The sequence below is a fragment of the Callithrix jacchus genome, chromosome 7, assembly GCF_049354715.1.
Source record: "Callithrix jacchus isolate 240 chromosome 7, calJac240_pri, whole genome shotgun sequence".
Lineage (NCBI taxonomy): Eukaryota > Metazoa > Chordata > Mammalia > Primates > Cebidae > Callithrix > Callithrix jacchus.
Window position 1 is genome coordinate 13,376,191 of NC_133508.1, and position 25,520 is coordinate 13,401,710.

General features: G+C 40.3%; 1 protein-coding gene across 2 annotated transcripts in view; it reads left to right on the forward strand.

The window, feature by feature from the left end:
- Positions 1–30: 30 nt before the first annotated feature.
- The window catches only part of CDC123 (cell division cycle 123), a 50,757-nt gene continuing 25,267 nt past the window's right edge, over positions 31–25,520 (forward strand). Inside the window, exons 1-6 of one of the 2 annotated variants that reach the window (XM_008990908.5) lie at positions 31–162; positions 2,155–2,226; positions 7,676–7,733; positions 7,966–7,998; positions 14,175–14,270; positions 16,082–16,188. In XM_008990908.5, the coding sequence (XP_008989156.1) occupies positions 89–162; positions 2,155–2,226; positions 7,676–7,733; positions 7,966–7,998; positions 14,175–14,270; positions 16,082–16,188 (440 nt within the window). In that variant the 5' untranslated portion in view covers positions 31–88. The remainder of the gene's footprint in view (positions 163–2,154; positions 2,227–7,675; positions 7,734–7,965; positions 7,999–14,174; positions 14,271–16,081; positions 16,189–25,520) is intronic. The other variant, XM_008990909.5, reaches the window with a different exon arrangement.

Genomic DNA, 25,520 nt, shown 5'->3' on the forward strand with positions numbered 1-25,520 from the left:
GCTCGGCGGGCACTTCCGGGGCCGGAGCCCAGGGTTCCGGGAGGGTGCTGGCAGAAGAGGGAAAGGCAGCGGCGTCCGCAGCTGGAGGATGAAGAAGGAGCATGTGCTGCACTGTCAGTTTTCCGCGTGGTACCCGCTCTTCCGAGGCGTTACCATCAAGAGGTGAGTTGGGAGGGGTTTCTCCGGGCCAACCGGCCAAAGGGAACTGCGACTTGTGGGCAAATCTTACCGCCATCCCCAAAAAAAAATGCAGGCCTTATAGCGACTGCATGGAAGGGAGTGTGTCGAGAGGGAAGTAGATCAGCAATTGTCTGCGTCCTGTTGCGAGCCAGGGAGTGTGCTGGGGAGGTAGGAGGATCAGTTGTGGTTTCAGTGAGGGTCGGAGGCGGGAGGAGTAGTGGATTAACTTAGTTTAGGTTTGGGAATTCACCACCACTACTTTTAGAATGGCCCAGGCGCAAGGTGATCACTGCCTAAGGCCACCCGCTGACTTCATTGCTTTTCGCCACCACCCTGGACATTGGAGATTTGGGAAGGTGAAAGAATATGTAATTACAGTTAGATATGAGAACAAGTTCAAAGATCTGTTGTACAACATGGAGACTATAGTTAATAACGGTATACGTGTTATATTCTTGAAAAACACGGAGTGGTTGTTAGTGTTCTCACCACAAAAATAACTGTTAGGCAGTGAATTTGTTAACTAGCTAAATTTATTCCACAATGTATATATTCTTAAAAACATCAGGTAGGAAGTAAATGTTAACATATACAGTTTCATCTGTCAGGTTTTTAAAAGGTGTTGATAGAAAATCGGGGTTTTGCACTTACTGATTTTCTGAGCCAACATTTCAGTAATTGCTGATTCATTATATAATGGTTTCGTTCAATAAAGATCGGATATGTACTTGAAAAATTTGTGTAATTGGTTTAGAATTGTCAGTTAAAATGGATAAGAAAAGTTTCAAGTTCTTAAATAGTATTGTAATGTCTGGTAGAACCTTAGATTCATTGTACTTAACAATTTCGTTGCTTAGCTTTGTAAGAGTAAAATACTTAGGAAAGCTTATTTGTAATCAGCCACTAGACATATTAAGAAAATTAAGTAGTTTATAAATAGAATTTAAATTTTTAAAGAGACTTAAATTGCAAAGCCTCATTTGAAATTGGTTAAAATTTAGTAGATTTACAAACATAATAATAAGATATGTTAGATGAACTTAAAAGCCCAAGGAAGAACTAGATTTTTGAATGTGAAATCGTACCTTTCATAAATATTTGTTTTAAAAACTGAAGTAGCCCATGAATACTTTTTTTGTGCACAAAAACTATTTGTAATGTGCCAGAAAAAACTTTTTCCATAAACAAATGAGGCATATTATAAGGCATAGATGTTCTGTTGACTCCCTGAAAGCAGGCTGTAATCTTTTCCACTTAGAAAAAGTCTATATGCCTCCAGAGCAAAATAATGGCAGCACTTTTAGATATCTGTGGCAGGGATTTTTGATTACTTATTATTTCAAGGTAAAAGACACGTTATCCCATAAGTTTTTAAGTAACTTCAAGTATGGCTTTGCCATCCTTAGTTATGATTAACTGAAACAAATTAAGCTAAAGCATGCCCAGTTAAGCAGCTTCGTCTCTCTGGTGATCAGTTGAATAGAATGCCAGAAAAACACATCCAAAAGTATCATGAATTCTTAGCGGTTGGTGCTCATTGCCAACCAAAGAATGGTTTCCAGCTCTTGACTCTACTTCTGCCCTCTATCTTTAGAAGGTGACCAAATGCTAGTCATTTCTGGTTTGTTTTGCTGCATTTCCTGTGTTGCAGCAAATATCTGCCTGTCTCTGATTTCTTAAAGACACAGAAATGTTGTGCTCACTCAGAATCCTTTTGAGGTTGTTGCTTTCAGATTGTGATTTCCATCTGGTTGTTTGGACTTGGCTAATTTTTGTTGTTGTTTACAACAAAGACCATTGTGGTAATCATACTATTCTAATTCCATGTCTACTGCTACCAAATGTATAGCACTAATATTTTCTAATTTATATTAAAACACATAATTCAAAAATTAATCAGATGTGCACCTTTTTCTGTCTGCTTAGAGTTGGTCTTATAAAATGATGCCTTTTTTGGTGTACTTTTTTTTTTAGTGTCATTCTTCCACTTCCTCAGAATGTGAAGGATTATTTACTCGATGATGGGACTCTGGTGGTTTCAGGAAGGTAAAGTATATTAGAAAAAAATTTATCAAACTTTATTGTAAAGATACACATAAAGTGAATGAATTAGCTTAGGTACCATTCTCTCCCTTTAGCTCTTTTTCTTTCCTAGCCAAAATGATGTACTGATCTTTGTCTTCTGTTTCTTGTCAGTGCTCAGTTAATATTTTCATCATTGAATACTTTTCCCTCTAATAATTATGAGTTGTGAAATTGAGCAGTTCCTTTCATCTCTGTCTTTAGAAAACAGGTATGATGACAACTTTTCCTTCTGATGGTAGCAGGGTGGGGGAAGTGCACATTAAAATTCTTTGAGACCCTTCAGTTTTGAAGATTAGAAACTCATTGTTTCGAACAGAACGCTTTCCTAGGGTTTATCATTTAATTTTTCAACATTTTCTTCCCCACAGCTGACCTAATGGCCCACCCCCACTTTCTAGAAGCTGTTCAGGTAGTTTCCCTATTTATAGAATAAAGGGAAGAAGTTAATGTATTTCAGTCTTTTGGACGCAAACTTGAAAACATTGAAGAATCATCGGATTTAGTGTTTGGCTCTCACTAGTCTTTCAAAAATAGCCTGACAATAACCCTGTGCCCTAACTCCCTTCATTTTTCTGCATAGCACTTCCACTTGACATAATTCCCTTAATTGTTCCATTAGAATGCAGTGTCATGAGAGCAGGGACTTGGCCCATTTGTCCACCCCAGCTCTTGAAGCAGTGCCTGATGTAGCAGAGGAGTTTGAGAAATGTTTGTTGGATGAAGGAACTATAGAAATACAATGAGAGTTGAGTGTTTTCAGTAACATTAACTGGACCCCATATTTTTGCCTGATGGGCTTTAGTGTAGCTTTCTGGATTATATTTCTGTTTTTGGTATTCACAGCCCCTCAATAACCTGAAGATTGTTAATGTAGAGCCTCATTAACTTTGAATAATTCGAGGCTAAGGAAACAGTAGGAAAGTCAGACAGGTATCAACTTTGGGATATTTACATATATATATATATATATATATATATTTTAAGATGGAGTCTTGCTCTGTCACACAGGCTGGAGTGCAGTGGCTTGATCTTAGCTCACTGCAGCCTCTGCCTCCTGGATTCAAGTGATTCTCTTGCCATAGCCTTCTGACTAGCTGGGACAACAGACATGCACCACCACACCCAGCTAATTTTCGTATTTTTAGTAGAGACGGGGTTTTTCTATGTTAGCCAAGCTGGTCTTGAACTCCTGACCTGAGGTGATCCACCTGCTTTGGCTTCCCAAAGCGCTGTGATTACGGATCTGAGCCACCATGCCTGGCCAGTTTTATTATTCTCAAATACATATACCTGTTTGCTTTATAAGTGAGTTTATATATAATAAGCTTATATAAATGAGACTATAAGTAAAATGACTTGTAATATTAGAAAGTAAGTGGTAGATCTCAGTAGTGTAAACATGTTGAAGAGCTCCTGTGTGATTCTCACTGGCCAGATGTTTGCATGGCCTCTGGCTTAGGCAAGCAGTGATGTTAAATACTGTTAAACAGGGCTGGGCGGGGTGGCTTACGCCTGTAATCCTCGTACTTTGGGAGGCCGAGGTGGGAATGCAGCCATTTGAAGGACGAAGGGAAGAATCTTCCAGATGGCGGGAACAGCATTAATGAAGGCTCTAGGCCTGGAAAATCTTGACTCACAAGAAGCTTGGAGAAGGTCATGTAGCTAGAGTATGGGAGTGAGCAAAAGGTAAGTGGCATGAGATTGACAGTTGATGACTTGGGGGAGGACACTAAAGGTTAGGGATGTGTGTGTGGGAGTCACGTTAAAGATGCTGGCATTTGTTCTGAGAAAGGCATTGAAGGGCCCTGAGCAAGAGAATGACTTTATCAGATTTCAGTTTCTGAGCAGTGGTAGGTGACTGGAAGACAGGTTAGGAGGATATTGCATTGGACCAGGTGAGACCTGCTAGTGGCTTGATGGTGACAGTTGCGGGGAAGGAAGTCGGTTTCAGATGACCTGGACTTGCACCTTCAGAACTTGATGACAGGGATGTGTCAAGAATTCCTCTCAGATTTCTGATTGAACAATTAGATGAATGAAGATGTCATTTGCTCAGATTGAGAAAAGCATTGTCTGTTGAGCCTTTTTGAAAGCTCACAATCTCTTGAGAATTTTGAAAGGTTAGTAATTTTAGAGTGGGTTATTTTTACAGATAAAAACTTGAAAAGTTTAAGTATAATTTAAATGAGGTACATTGACGATAAAATGTATGAATCTTAAGTGTACAACTTGGTGAAGTTTGATAAATGGTTACACCTATTTCACCGTCACTCCATTCAAAACGTGGAACACTTTCATTCCCCAGAAAGGTTTCTCTTGTCCCTTAGTTGACTTTCGTCAGTACTAGAATTTCATAAAAGTGGAGTTACCTAGTGTAAATTCTTTTATGTCTGTGTAAGTGGAACAAATACAAACTGCTTTTTCTCTGCTCTCACACCACAACAATCAACACGGAAGACCTCTGTGACCGCATGTGTAGGGCTTTCTTCCCACTAACAAGCAAGCAATCAGTTCTTCAGCAGACACCAGCTAGGGGTCCTCCAATCCAGTTCGGTTGACACTGTCTCCCTGGAGGAGGCTGAGGGCTCGCTATCACAAGACTGCCCCCCAACTTCTGATGTCAATTGCAACCCCCAGGTAGCTTCTGACCAGCCAGCTAGAAATGAGTCCCCCTCCTTGGGTTTGATTCATTTGCCAGAGCAGCCCACAGAACTGAGGGAAACATTTACTTAGGTTTACTGGTTTATTATAAAGGATGTTACAGGCCGGGCACGGTGGCTCACACCTGTAATCACAGCACTTTGGGAGGCTGAGGTGGCTGTATCATAAGGTCAAGAGATTGAGACCATCCTGACCAACATGGTGAAACCATGTCTTTACTAAAAATACAAAAATTAGTTGGGCATGGTGCTGCGCACCTGTAGTCCCAGCTACTCTCAGGAGGCTGAGGCAGGAGAATCACTTGAACCCAGGAGGCAGAGGTTGCAGTGAGCTGAGATTGGACCACTGCACTCCAGCCTGGGTGACAGAGCGAGATTCTGTCTCAAAAAAAAAAGCATCAAGTATTCTGATAAGTCATGTTTGGGGTTTAAATTAAATGATTGCTGTAAGCTGGGATATTCCAGGAAGCCTTTACAGTAAGGTGATACTTGAACCGAGCCCACTCATTGGGTCTGACGCACGCCGTGGCTCCCTCCAGTCACTAATCCTCATTGTCTCTTTTTGGTCACGAGTCCTTTCTTGACCTTGTCTCCCTTAAGGCTAAATAGTAAAATGAGTTGAACATCCCTAATTGGAAAATCTGAAATCTGTCCACATGGGTGCTGAGATAGTGACATTTTTGCTTTCTGAATATTGTATGAAATTACCTTTGGACCATGTGTACAAGGTGTGTATGACGCTGACACAAGTGAATGTTTTTAATTTTAATTTTTAGTTTTCATAGGTACATAGTAAGTGTACGTATTTATGGAGCACATGACATGTTTTATTCCAGACATGCAGGGTGACATACCACATCATGGAGAACGGCGTGTCCATCTCCTCAAACATTTATCCATTAAGTTGTAAACAATCCAATTGCGGGCTTTCAGTTATTTTAAAATGTAAAGTTAACCAGAATCTTCCCCTTCCTTTTCCTTCTTTAGTCTTTGCATAGCTGCTATGTTGGTTCTTACTGTGATTATTTTTCTCAATGATAGGAGTTCTTCCTAGGCTAGTTATTTGTATTTGGGTGTTGAGGAGGGGCCAGGGTGGTATTCTGAGTCTTCCCTCTGAGTTCTTTCAGCCTCTGCTTCCTTCTAGGCAATGAAGATGAGCTGCTGGGTGGCCCTTTTCAGCCCTTGCGTTGAGCAGGTGATCAGTAACTACCTGGGGCCAGTGGCGTGGGTGGTAAGAAGAATTCACTGACAGTTGGAGGTAGAGAAAGGGAAATTTATTAGAGAAAGTATGAAAATAGGTCGCAGCAGTGCAATGGGCAGGTCAGCAAGAAAGGAGCTGACTGCAGGGAGACAAAGGCTTGCTGGAGATTTTATAAGATGGTGCTTGCGTTGTGTCCTGAAGAGGGCTTTGTGCAGCACTGGTATCACCAAGGTTGCAGTGAACTAACTTGCATTTTTCTGTCAGTTGAGGATCTGGAGATAGCTGGGCATGGGAATACAGTGAGTTATTTGCGCAGGAGGGCTGTGTGTGTTGGACCATGAAGAAAGGCAGACTTATAGCTTATCTGCCTTCTCTTTTTGCTTTCACCTGCTCCTGCCAGTCCAGCATCTTTTCCCTAATCAGGACTCCACACCTTGCTTCGCTTCTGTCTTCTTCAAAGACAGTGTGCCTATTTGTTTCCCATCTCTCTCCCAGCCTTTGCAGTGGTTCAGTCTAGATCCACAGTGAATTCCTGACACCAGCCCGCGTACCCTGTTTTCATTGTACAAAGAAAAGATTCTTGGTTTGCCCCTAGAGTAGTTCCGTCAGCTGTGTAGACAGCTCTTCAGACATTCCCTTCTGGGTCTCTCTTTATCCTATTCGATCTTCCCTTTTTTGTCAGAACTTTCTCATATACAGAGGTTCAGAGTCTAGATGATTCTCAGTATTATCAGAGATGGAGTATCTTTCCCTTTCACTTGTTTTTAATGACATCTGAGAACAGGGCAGAAAGATTGTATTCTGTCATCTCTTCATGCAAATGTACTCTTAATAATTTATTTATTCCTTTTTTGAGACAGGGTCTTGCTGTCACCCAGGCTGTAGTGCAGCAATGTGATCATAGGTCACTGCAGCCTCAAACTCCTGGGCTCAAGGGATCCTTCTGCATCCGCTTCCTAAATAGGACTACAGGTGTACTCCTCCACACATGGCTAATTTTTAAACTTTTTGTAAAGACAGAGTCTCTGTGTTATCCAGGCTGGTCTCAAACTCCTGGGCTCAAGAAATTCTCCAGTCTCAGCCTCCCAAAGTGTTGGAATTATAGGTGTGAGCCACCGTGACTGGCCTTGTTCTCTAATTTTAAGGCATTTGTTCATGCCATTCATTTGATGGCATTTTACTTTGTCACCCAGGCTGGAGTGCAGTGGCACGATCTTAACTCACTGCAGCCTTGACCTCCCATGTTCAAGTGATCCTCCCACCTCAGCCCCCCAAATAGTTGGGACTACAGGCACATCCCATCTTGCCCAGCTAATTTCTATATTTTTTTGTAGAGACAGGGTTTTGCCATGTTGCCCAGGCTGTTACCTACATCCTGAGCTGAAGCGATCCACCCTCCTCGTCCTCCCAAAGTGCTAGGATTATAGGTGTGAGCCACCACATCTGGCCCAATTTTAAGGCTGTTTTTAAAAATATATTTAGTACCCCCAAAATTATGACCACACGGTACCCAAATCCTTTTCTTTCTTGATTTTTGTGTTTTTTTTAGGGATGATCCACCAACACGTTCTCAGCCAGACAGTGATGATGAAGCAGAAGAAATACAGGTTGGTACCAAATAAAATAATCTGCTCTGTAGACGGTTCTGATTTAAATGATCTCTGAGATGGTTCTGACTTTTACATCTTACCTTATATCTGATCAAATGAGAAATTACATGAGAATCTTACTTTGACGTGTATTTTCACATGCACTCTGTGTTCAGGAAAAGATGTCCTTTTTGAAACCGAGTACAGTATTTAAATGTAATGTTTTGTTTTCGTCCTCTTTTTCATGCAGTGGTCTGATGACGAGAACACAGCCACGCTTACGGTAAGAGCACAGCAGACTCAGCATAGAGCAGCCTCACGCTGTCACGAAAGGGTTAGCCTCCAGGTTTAAGTGCATGCCTCTCTAAATTGCCATGTAGTTACCATTTATTGTATCATTGCCCCTGTGGGCTCTTGTTTCTATTTTGAAAAATAACTTGAAGCAACATTTAGCAAGCAAGCATGATTTGCCTTCTTTTTCTCTTTAATTACAAAGGAAATATTTTGAGGGCCTGTTTGATGCTTTGACTTATTTCTGTGAAGCTCTGAACCTCTGCAAGAAGGAATCATGCCTATCATTAAACTCTGAGATTTCTAAATCTATGGAACCTAAATTAAAGGGAAAATCTGTATTTCCTTATTGAAGTTGTTTATGTATTTATTTATTTGTTTTTGAGACAGTCTTGCTCTGTCACTCAGGCTGGAGTGCAGTGGCACAATCTCAGCTCACTGTAACCTCTGCCTCCCAGGTTCAAGCTATTCTCCTGTCTCAGCCTCCTGAGTAGCTGAGATTACAGGCACCTGACACCATGCCTAGCTAATTTTTGTATTTTTAGTAGTGACAGCGTTTCACCATGTTGGCCAGGCTGGTCTCGAACTCCTGACCTCATGTGATCTGCCCACCTCGGCCTCCCAAAGTACTGGGAGAACAGTTGTGAATTACAGCACCTGTCCTCAAGTATGTTTAAATGGCATACAAATTACTGTTTCTTTCAAGCAAGAGTAGAGAGGTATGTGACTTTTACCAGTGTTTTGCATCAAAATGTGGAATTTGATTAAGCATATTATGGTGTTTCAGGATAAGCATGTTATTGTGAAAGTCAGCTTAAAATTTTTTAAATGAAGATTTTTTTTTTTTTTTTTGAGACGGAGTTTCGCTCTTGTTACCCAGGCTGGAGTGCAATGGCGCGATCTCGGCTCACCACAACCTCTGCCTCCTGGGTTCAGGCAATTCTCCTACCTCAGCCTCCTGAGTAGCTGGGATTACAGGCACGCGCCACCATGCCCAGCTAATTTTTTGTAATTTTAGTAGAGACGGGGTTTCACCATGTTGACCAGGATGGTCTCGATCTCTTGACCTCGTGATCCACCCGCCTCAGCCTCCCAAAGTGCTGGGATTACAGGCTTGAGCCACTGTGCCCGGCCTTAAATGAAGATATTTTTAAAGGAGTAAGTGATGCAAATGATCTGTTTCTAAAAACAGGTGAATGAAACTCCTCATACCTTGAGTTAAAAGGGAAAGGTTTTTAGTGAAATTCCTTACAAGTAAATATAAAGGCAGAAATATAGGAAACTAGTTTTAGGTAGGGTTTGTTCTAATCCAGCTCGGCATAAGAAGATACTTGTTTATTTTAATGAAAGAGGTATGGTTGCCAGGGTAGAAGTGAAAAGAAAGAGGTGGAGCTGCTCAAAACCGGTGTGCCGCTTTAAGTATGGAAGGGGAAGCCTGCCAGCAGATGCCAAAGTGGAAAGTTTGCATGTTTCTTTTTCTTTTTTTTTCGAGATGGAGTCTTGCTCTGTCGCCCAGGCTGGAATGCAGTGGCACGATCTCAGCTCCACCAGTGGTGCAATCTCGGCTCACTGTAACCTCTGCCTCCTGGGATCAAGCACTTCTCTGCCTCAGCCTCCAGAGTAGCTGGGATTACAGGCGCCCTCCACCAGGCCCAGCTAATTTTTGTATTTTTAATAAAGATGGGGTTTTACCATCTTGGCCAGGCTGATCTTGAACTCCTGACCTCATGATCCACCTGCCTTGGCCTCCCAAAGTGCTGGGACCACAGTCGCGAGCCACCATGCCCGGCTGAGTTTGCATGTTTCATTTACTCCAGATGCCATTCAGATCACTCTCCTTTTATGAAAATTCCATTCAGTGTAATGTAAATGTTATCGATCTGCCATACTCAGGGCACTAAACTGGGTTCTGTGAGATGAACAAAGACGAATATGATTTGATGCCTGCCACTAGGGAGTTTGTAAGCCAGTGGGAAAAGGTGACACAGGCATGGGGAGGTGACAGTGCTGTCAGATCAGAAAGAGCAGTTACAGCTGAGGACACCAGGAATGCCTGACCGGACAAGTGGTATTTGACCTGGATCTTAATAGTGGTGGGGATTGTCAGCATCAACTCATTTTTAAATATGTGTAGATTGGCTGGGTATTGTGGCTCACACCCGTAATCCCAGCACTTTGGGAAGTCAAGGCGGGTGGATCACTTGAGGTAAGGAGTTCATGATCAGCCCCACCAACCTGATGAAATCCTATCTCTACTAAAAATACAAAAAATTAGGCATGGTGGTGGGCACCTGTAATCCCAGCTACTTGGGAGACTAAGGAAGGAGAATTGCTTGAACCCAGGAGGCAGAGGTTGCAGTTAGCCGAGATTGTACCACTACACCCCAGCCTGGGGACAGAGAGAGACTCTGCCTCAAAATAATAAATAAATCATAAAGATGATAGATACAGCAATTAATAGTATAAAAGTGTGTAAGTGTGTGTGTGTGTATTTACCAAATTCTGTTCACTAAGAAGTTTTAGAATCAACGACATGTAACATCCTGGTAACGGTGAGCTTACCTGGTACCTTGATCTTGGTTTCTAAATATCATTGTCCACTAAATGGAAATGAAACTTCTTAGAGATATTCAGGAGTGGGTTTGGGAAAGTAAAAATGAGCCTGCAACAACTCGTTGTGCCAGAAACTATGGAAGTGCTGAAACAGTGATGAGACGTGACAAAAAGATGCCAGAAGTCAGCCTTGGGCTCCCACTGTCTAAAAATAAGAGCATTATAACAAATACAGTCTGAGCATTCCTAATCCCCAAATTCAAAATCTCACATGCTCCAAAATCCAAAAGACTGGGTCTCACTGTGTTTCCCAGGCTGAACTCAAACTTCTGGGCTCAGTGATCCTCCTGCCTCAGCTTACTGAGTAGCAGGTACTGCAGGTATGTCCCAGCATGCCTCCCTCCCAAAACTCTACGAGCACCAAAAGTGGGAAATTCCGCACCTGACCTCATGTGACAGGTCAGACACAATGCAGGTGCACAACACAGTTTATTCAGCCTCCCCAAGGGAAAAGTGAAATTATCTTCAGGCCATGTGCGTAAGGTGTATATGAAATGTAAATGGCCAGGCGCGGTGGCTCACGCCTGTAATCCTAGCACTTTGGGAGGCCGAGGTGGATGGATCACCTGAGGTCAGGAGTTCAAGACCAGCCAGGCCACATGGTGATACCCCATCTTAAAAAAAAAAAAAAAAAGAAATGTAAATGACTTTTGTGTTTAGATTTGGGTCCCATCCCACTGTATATATGGAAATATTCTGAAATCCAAAACACTTCTGATTCTGATCTTACCCATTTTGGATAAGGGATAATGCTCCATGTGTAGTAATAGGAATAGGTTGTGACCCACTTACTAAATTAAGAATTACTGCTCCCATAGTGACATGTAATTGATTAAGTAAGTGGGGAAAAGAGGCAGCTTGTCTCTATAGTAGTAAAGGCACCAACTAATACATGTAGAAGGAATGATGGAATTAGGAATTACTATTTGGCAGCCATTGTAATAGAATTTGATTAAATATATACTAAAACTAGTGGATGACTATACAGTGAGAAAGGATATTTTCATCTTCTCAAAGTATCTTCACCCAAATTACTTACCATTTACACACAAAAAAATAATAATGTTACACTAGAAAGACCTGGCAGCTGGGTGACCAGTATTAACCGTGACAGTGACGGGACAGACCTCCTGATACGATGCATGGGAAGGATGTGAGCTGTCACAGCTGCACAACCTGAGTCTACTCGGAGGAGACATCAACAGACTCAACTTTTAGAAACTGGATAGAGTAATTGCCCTGAACTTTTCAAAAATGCCAAGGTCATAGATGGTAAGAACAACAGACAGAGGAACTGCCATAGATTGAAGAATATTAAAGAGACCCGACAACTAGATTTAGTCCATGATTCTAGACTGGATGCCTGGACCAGAAGAAATGTTTCTATTTTTTTCCATAAAAGACATTATTAGGGCAGTTGGTACATTTTGAATAAGATCTGTATTGTGTCAGTGTTAGTTCCCTGATTTTGATAGATAATTTATAGAAAATGGTAAAAACATGAGTCTCATACAGATATAAAACTCTTCAATGCATGTTGAAGATGTTATTTAACTCATGAGGGAACCAGACAGATGTTAGAATTGGTTCAGAAGAGAATCCAAAGAAAAGATAGATCAGGAATATTGAAATGAGTATGTTAATGAGGCAAAACTGGTTTTGCCTCCCTGCAGTATGGGAGAAAAGACAATTAGACCGCTTCCAGATGAGACAGAAATTGCATGTCCATAAAAATTACTTCATGTCACTATCACTTACCTAGAATTTGCCATGTTGTAAAGTAGCTCACAGACCTGGCTAAAAACAGATAACCTAGACGGTTCTGCTGTATGTAAACAGTACACAGTCTTCCACTTTAGACTGTGCATAAACTTTTTATAATTTAAATTTGTTTTAAGATTCTTATGGCAGGTTATCCTAAAGTTGAGTAATTTTGAGAGTTTGAGGGAACTGACCACATCTTTTAAAAGGCCTACATATAAAGTAATCCTAAGAGGTCAAGTTTTATGGGATAGGAAAATTAAACTGCTGTGTCTGTGAAGGTTGAATCCTTTCATGTTGTAAAGTTTGTGCAACAATGCCATTTGTAGGAAATACTGCCAGTGCTGATCTTAGAGAAGTGGGATTTATGGCTAGAGTTGTAGGGAAGGCAACTCAGCTGCTTCAGGCCATTCTAAGGAAATTACTGGCCTCACATAAATTGTAATTGCTTTGGATGGGGAGAGATGAATGGAAAATAAAGGACTCAGTGCTGCTGTTCACTTTGAAAGCCTCTAAATTACTCGTCTCATTTCATCGTCTAGGGGAAGATAGAGGGGCAGCCTATTAGGTAATTAAAAGATACTGTTGTTAACCAGTCTGTTAACCAGTCAGATTTATCTGTAGCAGAAAGAGAGGCAGCCTACTTGGGCCTTAAGCTATTATCTTTATTCCCTAACCTTTTGCTCAAAGCTGTTTCTCATTTTGGGGGATATATGACCACATTTTAAAACTCATTTATTTGGTCTTTTCTTAGATTCTTGTGACACTTTTTTCTCTCACATAACTGGGTTAGATCTTGGGGATCTATATAACTATTTGATGTAATCTTGGAATGTGTAGTTTAGTTCATTCAAGATGTACTCTGTCTTTTTTTTTTTTTTTTTTTTTGCCATGGAGGAAGTTGATTACTGGATTTTTTCAGAACTTGTGTTGCCTGATAGGGGGCAGCAGTCCTCTTTACAGGGCATAATGATAATTAAGGACTGTGTGGAGAATCTTAGTTTTTGTTTTTTATGACTCTTCAGGGCTCCTTACTTACCTTTTTTTCTAGCTTATGTCCACAGGCTCCCGTGATGGTGACCTAGGCTCAAGGCAGGGCATAATGGCATCAGGCTTAAGCTCCTGTTAAACCGCAGTGTTTCTCTTCACTTCCAGGTTGAAACAAACACACAGAACGTTTTGGTCATTTGCTCATATAAAATATGCATTTTTTAAATCATCCAAAACGGAAAGAACGTTTTAACTTGACCAAGGTTCAGATTTCGAGTTTTGCTTGTATTAAAACTTGTCTGGAAATAGCAGTGTTTAAATAGTTCACAACATTATTTATTTTTCATTCTCTCCATGGCTTTTGGGGATACTGTATGTCCAAGACTCTTCCTGCAAGTGGAAGGGCTTCTGGTTCTTCAAATGGGGATGTTATTTCTGACAGCTGGAGTGTAGCTACAGGTGATATTCCAAACCTGTCTCTTCACTTGATGAGTACCGGTTTTATGTTGATATACAGAGAGCCATTCATTCCCTCCTCACATCCTCAGAAGCCTGGTGACTTCTGTCATTCCAGCTTTGCAGGCTTTGATTGGAATATGTCACTTTAAGCAGCTGGTTATTTCTCTTTTTGGTAAATGTGCTTGATCACTGATTTTATTTAACTGGGTTCAGGAATTCTGATAGTAGTTTATATTCTAAATTCTGTTTTTAATACCCTGAACTGTAACCTTGAGATTTTGATCTTGTTGTCCATGCATACTGTGATGATACTGATGCGCCCAATGATTTCTTCTCTCTCTGTAGGCACCAGAATTTCCCGAGTTTGACACTAAAGTCCAGGAAGCTATCAATTCCCTCGGGGGCAGTGTCTTTCCTAAGCTTAACTGGAGTGCCCCAAGGGTAGGAACATATAAGTAATTCTCCTACTGTTTGAATATTTGTTTTGCTATTTCATTTCCTATCCCTGCAGAGGGTCTACTTGTATTCCTGGTTCTAGGAAAAATACTGTGGAATTTATTATTAATTTCCCTCTACTAATTTACCTTCCTGATTTTGCTATACACCTTCCTGGGTCTGTGAAATACTGTGTGTTCTGCCAAAAGGTAGTTTCCACCTCTTGTGTCCCTGATTATTTTAGAATTCTGAGGAAGTTCATACTCTACCCTTTTCAAAACTATGACTGTTCAGTTTAACGGAGAAGTTTTTCTCTGTAAAGAAGTAATAAAAACAAAAGTGTCATAGGCTATGGAAATAGAGTGATTGGAGAAGTCAACTGATATTTTTATTTTAATACTGCACTGACAAGATTTTTTTTCTTTTTTGTGTGTGTTTTATTGCATTGACAAGATTTTTATGAAAGTTAAGGCTTGTGGAAAAATTCTTTAGTTGTTTTAATCCGATAGAAAACAGTTTTATGTCAGCAAAGCTTATTTAAGAATCAGAGACCTATTTGCATTTTCAAAAATTATCTCGAGCCTTTTTTAAATTCCAAAATGAATGATAATTTGTACTTAATCTAATTTTTTTACTTTTTGTTTTTACTTCTAAAATTAATTATACTATATGTATAAAGAATTTAAAATTTCAAATCGATTTGGAAGCTTGCTATGAAAATCAGCAGGTCCTGACACGTGTTTTACTTCACCATTTCCTACTCCCCAGAGGGAGCTGTTTTCCACTATTTTAGTACTTTTCTTCCATGTAGTGTGAATAATTGGATAGTGGTTTGCAGTTGTTAATTTTCTCAAAATTATATTATGTCCTGTGTCTGATCTGTCTATAGGAGGGGCATGTTTTTAAAATGACTTAATTATTCTATAATTTTTAGGCATGTCCCACTGAGCTTTGTTCCTCCTTTGCCTTTGCCTTCCCATCTTTTGTGGATATGTATGAGACATTCACCATTTAAAGTTGTAGTGGTTCAGAATATCCCACCTCCTTCTCTGCCAGATTTGATAGACGTGGGATGTAACTGCTCCAGCCATCAAAGTTCAGGTGTTCGGCTGTCACTCCCCAGAAACAGGCAGGAAGGAAATTGATCTTTCTTTTCTTGGAGGGTAGCTGGTCAGCTATTTCTTTACCACCTTAATTTTGTAGCCAAAATGTCAATATTTCTGAGACTTCATTCCCCTCTCTTTTATTATCAGTAAGAAAAGCATTGAGAAGTACCTAGGCCACAGCTGAAATGTGAGGATCCTGGCATCTCAGTGTTCATAACTGAGTGTCTGAAATGCAGTGGTGGCACTCTTAGTTGTTAAGCATAATTTAACCTTTGACAGTACCACTACATTTTTTTTTAGATGGGCTTTTGTTCTTTGTTCCCGGGCCGGAGTGCAGTTGCACGATCTTGGCTAACTGTAGCCTCTGCCTCCTGGGTTCAAGCAATTCTCCTATCTCAGCCTCCCAAATAGCTGGGATTACAGGCACCCACCACCATGCCTGGCTAATTTTTGTGTTTTTAGTAGAGATGTGGTTTTACCATGTTGGCCAGGCCGATCTTGAACTCCTGACCTCAAGTGATCCGCCTGCCTTGGCCTCCCAAAGTGCTAGGATTGCAGGTGTGAGCCACTGCGCCTGACCTGCTAAAATTTACTTGACTTTTTTCTTTAAACCCTTGAGGTGATATGCATTATTGATTTTGTTTATAGGCCTGAGCTTTCATAGCAGCCAACATGGAACACGGACTAAATAGCATGTGCTTCATTCTTTAGGATGCGTATTGGATAGCAATGAATAGTTCTCTGAAATGTCAGTCCCTCAGCGACATCTTTCTGCTTTTCAAGAGTTCTGATTTCATCACTCGTGACTTCACTCAACCGTAAGTATCTCTTATTCTCTCACGTCAGTAGTTTCAGTATTTGTGCACATTTCTCTATAGATGAAATTACATTAGTTAGTATTATAAACCACAGCTCCATATAACGAAGCTCTGTCGTATTGCTCAAATGACCTGTTAAAGCAGATCCTTCTTTTCCCTTTATAGTAAATGGTATCTAATGAATAGCCCAAAATATTAAGGGCTTTCTGTATCTCTGCCCATAAAACTTTTTTTTCTATTATAAAACTGATAGATGTTTATCATAGAAAAGCAAAATTAGGGATTACAGCTAAATAAAAACAGGAGATATAAAAGCACTCATGGCCAGGCCCCGCGGCTCACACTTGTAATCCCCAAACTTTGGAAAGCCGAGGCAGGTGGATCACCTGAGGTTAGGAATTTGAGACCAGCCTGGACAACATAGTGGTGAATCCCCAACTCTACTAAAAATACAAAAAATTGCTGGGCATGGTGGTGTGCACCTGTAGTCCCAGCTACTCAGGAGGCTGAGGCAGGAGAATCAGTTGAACCTGGGAGGTGGAGGTTGCTGTGAGCTGAGATCGTGTGCTGCTGCACTCCAGCCTGGGCAACAGAGCAAGACTCCATCTCAAAATAAACAAACAAACAAACAAACAAAAATAAATAAGCACTCAGGATCTTCCCACAGTTGGTTCTTATGCTTCTAGAATTCTATGAATAAATATAAATATACCTATCTCTACTTATATACAGATTTTTTAAAAATGGGACCCTATAGTTTATATGTTTTAGTAGACTGCTTTTGCACTTACCAGTGTTTCATCTTTGCATGTGACATCTTTGCATGTCATTAAACACTTAAATTCATCATTAGTTTTCATGACCTTAGTGCTTTGCCTCTGGATCGCTGTAGCATAACAGATTTGACCCATCCTCAGATGTTCAGAGCTGCAGTGGATACCCTTGAGCTAAATCTTTGTGCACTTCCCTAGTTTTTCCTTAGGAGAAATTGCTACAAGTGGAATTGCTGTTTCCTTCCTTTTGCCGGTCACTCCATAGCTAAAGAATTTGACTGCAGTCAGCGTGGTAGGTGGACAGAATACCTGCCCCGCTGAGCCACAGGTGCTCCCTTTATGCTTCTTTTGTTGTCTTCAAATAGCAGTTATTCTTCTAGGTTTGTCTTCCTGTCACATCTTAAACAGACCAGTTATCAGTTCAACTCATCTTTAAACTGGCCTTTAAAATAAAGCATATCACAGAATCTAGAAGCTAAGCAAGAGAATGAGAGGGAAAATCTTGTGTAAGTATGCCACTTCCGCCCTGTCCAGTTGAGTTTCTTCTGCCAGTTTATTCATTTCAGACTCAAATCCTTTTTTTGAAGTAGATCCTGGCATGAATAAATAAGTTCATTACATGATAAGTTATGCATCAGCTCTGGCATCTGAACTCTGCAGCTTGGACGTATGGTTTTAGTATTATATTAGTTGAAGAGGCCAGGCGTGGTGGCTCATGCCTGTAATCCTAGCACTTTGGGAGGCCAAGGCAGGTGGATCATGTGAGGTCAGGAGTTTGAGACCAGCCTGGCCAACATGGTGAACGCCTATCTCTACTAAAAATTAAAAAAAAAAAAAATTAGCCAGGCATGGTGTTGCACACCTGTAATCCCAGCTCCTCGGGAGGCTGAGGAAGAAGAATCGCTTGAACCCAGGAGGTAGAAGTTGCAGGGAGCTGAGATCACGCCACAGCACTCCAGCCTGCACAATGGGACCAAGAATCCATCTCAAAAAAAAAGAAAAGTAACCATCAATGAGTGTGGTTGTATTGCATGTTCATTGTATAAGGATTTTTACCTATATTGGTGTTTCTGGTTTTATAGAAAAATGTGTGTGTGTTTGTAATAGAGATGGGGTCTCACTGTGTTGCCCAGGCTGGTCTCAAACTCCTGAGCTCAGGTGATCCTCCCGCACATGGCCAAGTATTGTTTTTTGACGTTTAATTGTCAGTCTTCTGTGGTTGTGTAGGCACAGGTGTTGGTAGCCTGTTTTAGTAACCAGTAGTATTTTCATTCTAGGAGATACCCTATGAAAAGTAGAACAAGGTTGTGCCTCTGTTTTCCATCGTAAAGCTTTTGATACCTAATGCTTTAAGAGGTCTTATGTTACACTGAAAATATTGTCTCCTTGATAATTAAACTGATAAGGATTTTATATGCCTTTATTGTTAGTTGCAGTGAGAGTGGAAGACACGTTTGCCTTTCCAGAACTAACAATAAATTGCTTTTAATGCTGAGGCTGATGTTTTTCTAAATCAGCTTTGCAACTGAATGATCTGCTGCCTCCTCTTAAGCCGCCTCTTGATTTTTGTCTTTGTGTAGCAGCTGTTCCACAGGATGGTATGAATAACGGTCTGTTGTTTTGCTTGGTACTTTCTGACTTTTGCATGGCAAGGAAGTTAAATCAGCAAGTGAGTTTGAGGCCTTGGATTTAGAGTGTTTACCCACAGAATGCCATCCTTCTGCTATTATAAATGATTGGGAACTGGCAGGAGCAAATGCCAAGCACTGGGCTTTCAGCTTTCTAGCTGGGCACCACTAATGTGTCACTTTTGTCTAGAAATAGCTGTTGGTAGTTGCTTAGCAATTAATAAATCAGTTGCATAACGGGAAGTGTTGCCATCACATAAAAATTCCTTATTGATAGAACTTATTAAAGATGAGTGTCACAAAGGCCTTGAAGAGCCCTTAAAAGATTAAATTAGGAGTACAGTTCTTTAGATTGGACAGGATCATATCAGGGATCCAACTTTTTCCTTCTATAGGTTAGAAAATTGAGGCCTAAATCTGTTCAGTAATTTGTTCAAGGTCCTACAGCTAGTTGATAAAACTAAAACCAGAATATAATTTTGTTAACACCATTCTAAAAGTTCTTTGTACTTTCACTTAATAAAGTTATAGATTCATTCTTTTCAAAATACTTACCATTAAAATATTATAGAATAAAATATTTAGTATTACAATATGTAGTTATATATGATATGTATAAAGTTAACATAAAAATGAGATTATGTTGTTTATACTATTTTGAGACTTGACTTGACTAAAGAAACAAATATGTTACAGTCAGGATTGCAAGTTAACAGAAGGCCAGCTGAAAATAGCTTACACACATGGGATTTTTTTAAAAAAAAAACAACATTATTTAACGAGGAGTCTGGAGATTGGGTATTTTTAGGAATACTCAGTGGCTCACCAAGGTCGCCAGGAACCCATGCTCTTTCAGGCTCTTTCCTTCCGCCATCCTTGACTTAGTGGCTTGGTCTTTGGGTTCATCACCTAATGGTAAAAAGATTGCTGCTACAGTTCCAAGTATCTGTCACATGAAGACATGACCATATCTCATCCAGAAACGGGAGAGGTAGGTATGTTTCCTGTTTCCTCTCATTCTGATCTGTATATGAACGAGTAAAGCATTCCTGGAAGCCTCCTGGGAGACTTCCTCTCCGTGCTCATTGGTCACAGTTACCCAGCCTAACCCAATAGTTGGCAAAGGCAGCAGATTTACTATGATTCCTTTAGACCAAGCTTGTCCAACCTGCAGCAGCCTATGGGCTGCATGCAGCCTACGATGGCTTTGAATGCACCACAATACAAATTCATAAACTTTCTTTGTTTTTTTATTTGTTTTTTGAGATTGAGTCTTGCTCTGTTGCTCAGGCTGGAGTGCAGTGGAGCAATCTTGGCTCACTGTAACCTCCACCTCCAAGGTTCAAGTGATTCTCCTGCCTCAGCCTCCGGAGTAGCTGAGATTACAGACGTGCGCCACCATGCCTGGCTAATTTGTATTTTTAATATAGACAGGGTTTCATCATGTTGGCCAGGATGGTCTTGATCTCTTGACCTTGTGATCCACCTGCCTCGGCCTCCCATAGTGCTGGGATTACAGGCGTGAGCCACCATGCCCGGCTGGATATGTTCTTTTGTGGTAATTTCTGAGATTTTGGTGCACCCATCACACAAGGAGTGTACACTGCACCCAATGTGTAGTCTTTTATCCCTCACCAACCCTCAGCCCGAGTCCCAAAAGTCTACTGTATCATTCTTATGCCTTTGTGTCTTCATAGCTTAGCTCCCACTTACAGGGAAAAAGTCTACTGTATCATTCTTATGCCTTTGTGTCTTCATAGCTTAGCTCCCACTTACAGGGAAAACATACAATGTTTGATTTTCCATTCCTGAATGACTTCACTTAGACTAATGATCTCTAATCCCATCCAGGTTGCTAAAAATGTCATTATTTTGTTCCTTAAAAAAAAAATGACATTCCAGGTCAGGTACAGTGGCTCATGCCTGTAATCCCAGCACTTTGCAGGGCTCAGGGGGTGGATCACAAGGTCAAGAGATCGAGACCATCCTAGCCAACATGGTGAAACCCCGTCTTTATTAAAAATACAAAAATTAGCTGGATGTGGTGGCGCATGCCTGTATTCTCAGCTACTTGGGAGGCTGAGGCAGGAGAATCACTTGAACCCAGGAGGTGGAGGTTGCAGTGAGCCGAGATCATGCCCCTGCACTCCAGCCTGGCGACAGAGGGAGACTCCATCTTAAAAAAAAAGAAGTTACATTCCAATTAGTCATCAGTACTAGTTTGGGGATAGAATATTTTTTCTTTTCTTTTTTATTTGTTTCTTTCCTTTCTAAAATTTTGTGTCTAGAGCATTGCTTTCCAAAATTCCCGTTAACGGGCTAATTTTAAAGTGTAGTGAAAATATGCTGGCATCATTTCATAGTGGCTTTCATCACAGTGGGCCTTTGGGATTTTGCTTTTTTTCTTCAGAATAAAGTCTTTGCTATTATTATACCTGAGAATCCTTTGTTTGCCACTTACATTGTAAATGATGTAACATTTATAATTTAATTACACTTGTGTTTATTTTAGAATTTTCATAGCTAGCTAGAGGAACTGTAATTATTCTGCCAAGAATTATCAGCTTGAATTCAATGTAAGAGCCTCCTTTCAACGTAGACTACAAATTAGTGACTTTGGTTTAATACCACTTTCTGTGGGTACTTGCTTGAAAATCTCAGTTAAAGAAATCTTCCAAATGAATGTAAAATACTAACCCAGGAAAAACATTTTAAGAGTTTCTTGTTGTTGTTTTTTAAACAAAACCTACTTCCTCAAGAATCTAAATGGACTTTCAGTATTCACACACAACATTCTTCTCAGTATTTCAGCTGAGCTCCTGAAAATGTCATTGTTGACTTTTCTGTTTAGTCTTAGCTAGATGGCTTGGCACTTTCTTTTCCTTTCAAGGAAGATACTTGGCCGTCTGGTTAATCATCTTAATAAGAAAGTGTCTTACATAACAGTCTTCTATACCACATATGTTTTAGAAAGCTGGCTGGACACAGTGGCTCACGCCTGTAATCCCAGCACTTTGGGAGGCTGAGGTGGGTGGATCACTTGAGGTCAGAAGTTCGAGAACAGCCTGACCAACATGGTGAAACCCCATCTCTAAAAAATAAAAATAAAAAATAATATACATCTATTTTAAGGTAGCAATAAGAGGATTAACTAAGGGTTGAAATCAATATTTGTAAGAACGTAAAAAGACTTTATAAAAATTGGGTAATGAAGACCCATGTTTTAGAATTGTTCCTTTTGATTTTCCTTTAGTATTTTAAAAACGGTAAATATATAACCTGAATCTACCTTGTTCTTTATAGAATAATATGTTAATAAGAAACTGTCCTCATTATCTGATTTATAAAAAATGTAACACCCACATGATTAAAAATCACATTTCCAAAACAAAACTGGTAGTAGTTCTATATTACATTAACCATCAAGGTAATGCCATATTATTTTGATCACTCTAATTCCTTTGTTTTTCTTCTTGTTTTCCTTGTATCTTTTAAATACACTTAAATTGAAAAAAGATAGGAAATTAGTTCAGTTTTATAATAAATTGCTGGTTGGTTGGAAGCTAAAATGCTAAGTTTTAAACTTAAATTGACTTATATTATAAAAGCAATATATGTATACTTTGTACTTTATATATTTTCTAATTCCTTAAAATTAAAAGTCAAAACAAAAGTGAATTGTGCCACTGCACTCCAGCCTGGGCAACAGAGTGAGATCCTATCTCAAAAATAATAATATAATAAAAGTAATATGTATTTACTATAAATACAATGTTAGAAATATAGATAAACAGTAGGAAAAATTAACAGTCACTGCTATAAAAAGAATTATTGTTGGCCAGGTGCAGTGGCTCACAACTGTAATCCCAGAACTTTGGGAGGCCAAGGTGGGTGGATCGCTTGAGGCCAGGGGTTCAAGACCAACCTGGCCAACATGACGAAGCCCTGTCTCTACTAAAATTATAAAAATTAGCCAGCCATGGTCACGCATGTCTGTAGTCTCAGCTACTCAGGTGGCTGGTACATGAGAATTGCTTGTATCCCGGAGGCAGAGGTTGCAATGAGCTGAGATCGTGCCACTGTGCTCCAGCCTGTGCGACAGAGTGAGATTTTTGTTTCAAAAACAAAAAAGAACCATTGTTAACATTTTGATACCTGTCATTGTGTTGTTTTCCCATATATAGATTTGTTTTAAAAAATGAGATTTACTGTGTATGGTTATTTTCATAATTTAAACATATACTATATTTTAAACATTTTTCTTATTTATGAAAAATTCTTTTCACACACACTTTTTTAGCCCTCATAGTAATTGTCTGGATTTTTTTTTTTTTTTTTTTTTTTTGAGATGGATTCTCACTGTGTCACCAGGCTAGAATGCAGTGACATGATCTCGGCTCACTGCAACCTTTGCCTCCCAGGTCAAACGATTCTCCTGCCTCAGTCTCCCAAGTAGCTGGGAGTATAGGTGCGTGCCACCACTACTTTTTATAGTGTTAGTAGCTAATTTTTATAGTGTTAGTAGAGACGGGGTTTCACCATGTTGGCCAGGATGCTCTCTATCTCCTGACCTTGTGATCCGCCCACCTTGGCCTCCCAAGTGCTGGGATTACAGGTGTGAGCCACTGCACCCAGTCAACTATCTGGATTTTTAACACATTTTCATTTAGAATTTAAAAGGAGTTAAGGACAAATGTTTTAAGGATAAAGTGAAGTTTTATAGTAGAATTTTTAATTTGCATTATTTACTAATGAAAATATTTAGGTTTTTAAACTGGGGGGGGAAGGCTAAGGAATCTTTTGCAGTGTAGTAAATGTTGCTATGTAGAACTATTAACAGAGATGGTCAAGGACATACTGATTTCTTCAGATCCATCTTAGCCCCAGATTCCAGAGATTTCCCACAGAGGGGCCACCTTTTCATGGTGGGAAACGTGCTCAGTGCCGCAGTGACCTTGGGATTTAGGGTAGACACACCGAGTTTTCCAGCTGTAGTTGCGGCTCTGAAGGCCGTGCTTGGTCTGAGCTGCTCCAGTTTGATGCTTCCTCCGTTTTCCCCATTTCTTCCTTTCCCTGAGAATGGTGCACACCCAACACTGAGGGCTGTAGTTCACAGACAGGCATTTCCTGGCCCTCTTCCCGAGTTTGAACTGCAGCTATTCTTCGGAATCATCCTTTGTTTTGTTTTTGTTTTTTTTTTTTTGAGATGGAGTCTCACTCTGTTGTCAGGCTGGAGTGCAGTGGCATGATCTTGGCTCTCTGCCTCCCAGGTTTAAGCAATTCTCCTGCCTCAGCTTACCGAGTAGCTGGGATTACAGGCACGCGCCACTGCACCCAGTTCATTTTTTTTATTTTTAATAGAGACGGGAGTTCACCATGTTGACCAGGATGGTCTCAACTTCCTGACCTTGTGGAAATCACCCTTTCTAAAACATGTGTCTGGTCCCCGTCTTGGACACTTTGCATGGGAATCTCTGGGGAAGTATTTTGAAAAATCGTCTCTCATTTTCAAACCTGTGTTCTAGAAGCTCTGACATACCCTGAGGTTCAGCATGCAGTAAGTAGTTAACTGAATACAAAGACAGGGAAGAAAAAGGGGGCTGACAAGTTATCTACAAATTTGGTTGCATAAGGAACTTTAGAAATCACCTAATACCAGACAGGCAGGGTGGCTCATGCCTGTAATCCCAGCACTTTGGGAGGCTGAGGTGGGCCGATCACCTGAGGTCAGGAGTTCAAAACCAGCCTGGCCAACATGGTGAAATCACATCTCTTAAGAAAAGAAAAAGAAATCATCTAATACCATCTGCCGTTTACTGCTGAGGCAACTAAGAGCCAGCCGTAAAAGGTAACTGACTTTTCTAAGATGGTAAAATACTAGTACAAGGTCCTGATTCTGATTTTTTAACCTCTCGTCTATTGTTCTCTTATATCCATTTTCTCCTTCATGTAGGTTACCTAATCTAAAATATTTCACTTGTCTCTACACTGGCTATGTATACAAAAATAATTTTCTTTCTCTTTTTTTTCTTTATGAGCCTAGGCTAGAGTGCAGTGTTGAAATCTTGAATCACTGCAACCTCCTACTCCCAGGTTCAAGGGATTCTGGTGCCTCAGCCTCTCAAGTAGCTGGGCTTATAGGCATGTGCCACCACGCCCAGCTAATTTTTGTATTTTTAGTAGAAACGGGGTTTCACCATGTTGGCTGGACTGGTCTCAAACTCCTGACCTAGTGATTCACCCACCTCAGCCTCCCAAAGTGCTGGGATTGCAGAAGTGAGCCACTGCACCCAGCCCATAAATAATTTTCTTAAATGATAGAAAATGTGTAGTGGAAAGCTCTAGATATATGTAGGATATATCAATGTGCTGATCCTTGGGGGCGAAAGGGCAGTTTTTTAAAAGGATAAAAGTAGTTAATTTTTATTAACTTCACAGTTCATGACCTTAATTTTTGAGACAGGGCCTTACTCTAGGCTGAGTGCAATGGTGTGATCATAGCTCACTGCAACCTCAAACTCCTGGGCTCAAGTGATCCTCCGCCTCAGCCTCCTGAGTAGCTGGGATTATAGGCATGAGCCTCCAAGCTGGCTAATTTTTATATTTTTTGTAGCTTTGTTGCCAAGGCTGGTCTCAAACTCCTGGCTTTAGGCAGTCTTCCCATCTCAGCCTTTCAAAGTGTTGGGCTTACAGGTGTGAGCCACTGTGCTCAGTCCTTAACGTTTATTAGCATAAAATAACTGATTAATTTTTGTTGGAATAATTTTTCATAAATTGAAAGCTAGTTTTCTAGTTTTAGATTATTACGCCTCAAGATAATATACCATTAAGTTAGTTTGATTTGAAGTGAGGGATTTTTGCTTTTCAGAGAAAATCTAGGTCTTAGGACACAGTAATGTGTGCTTGAATGTATAAAACCAGATATTTTGCA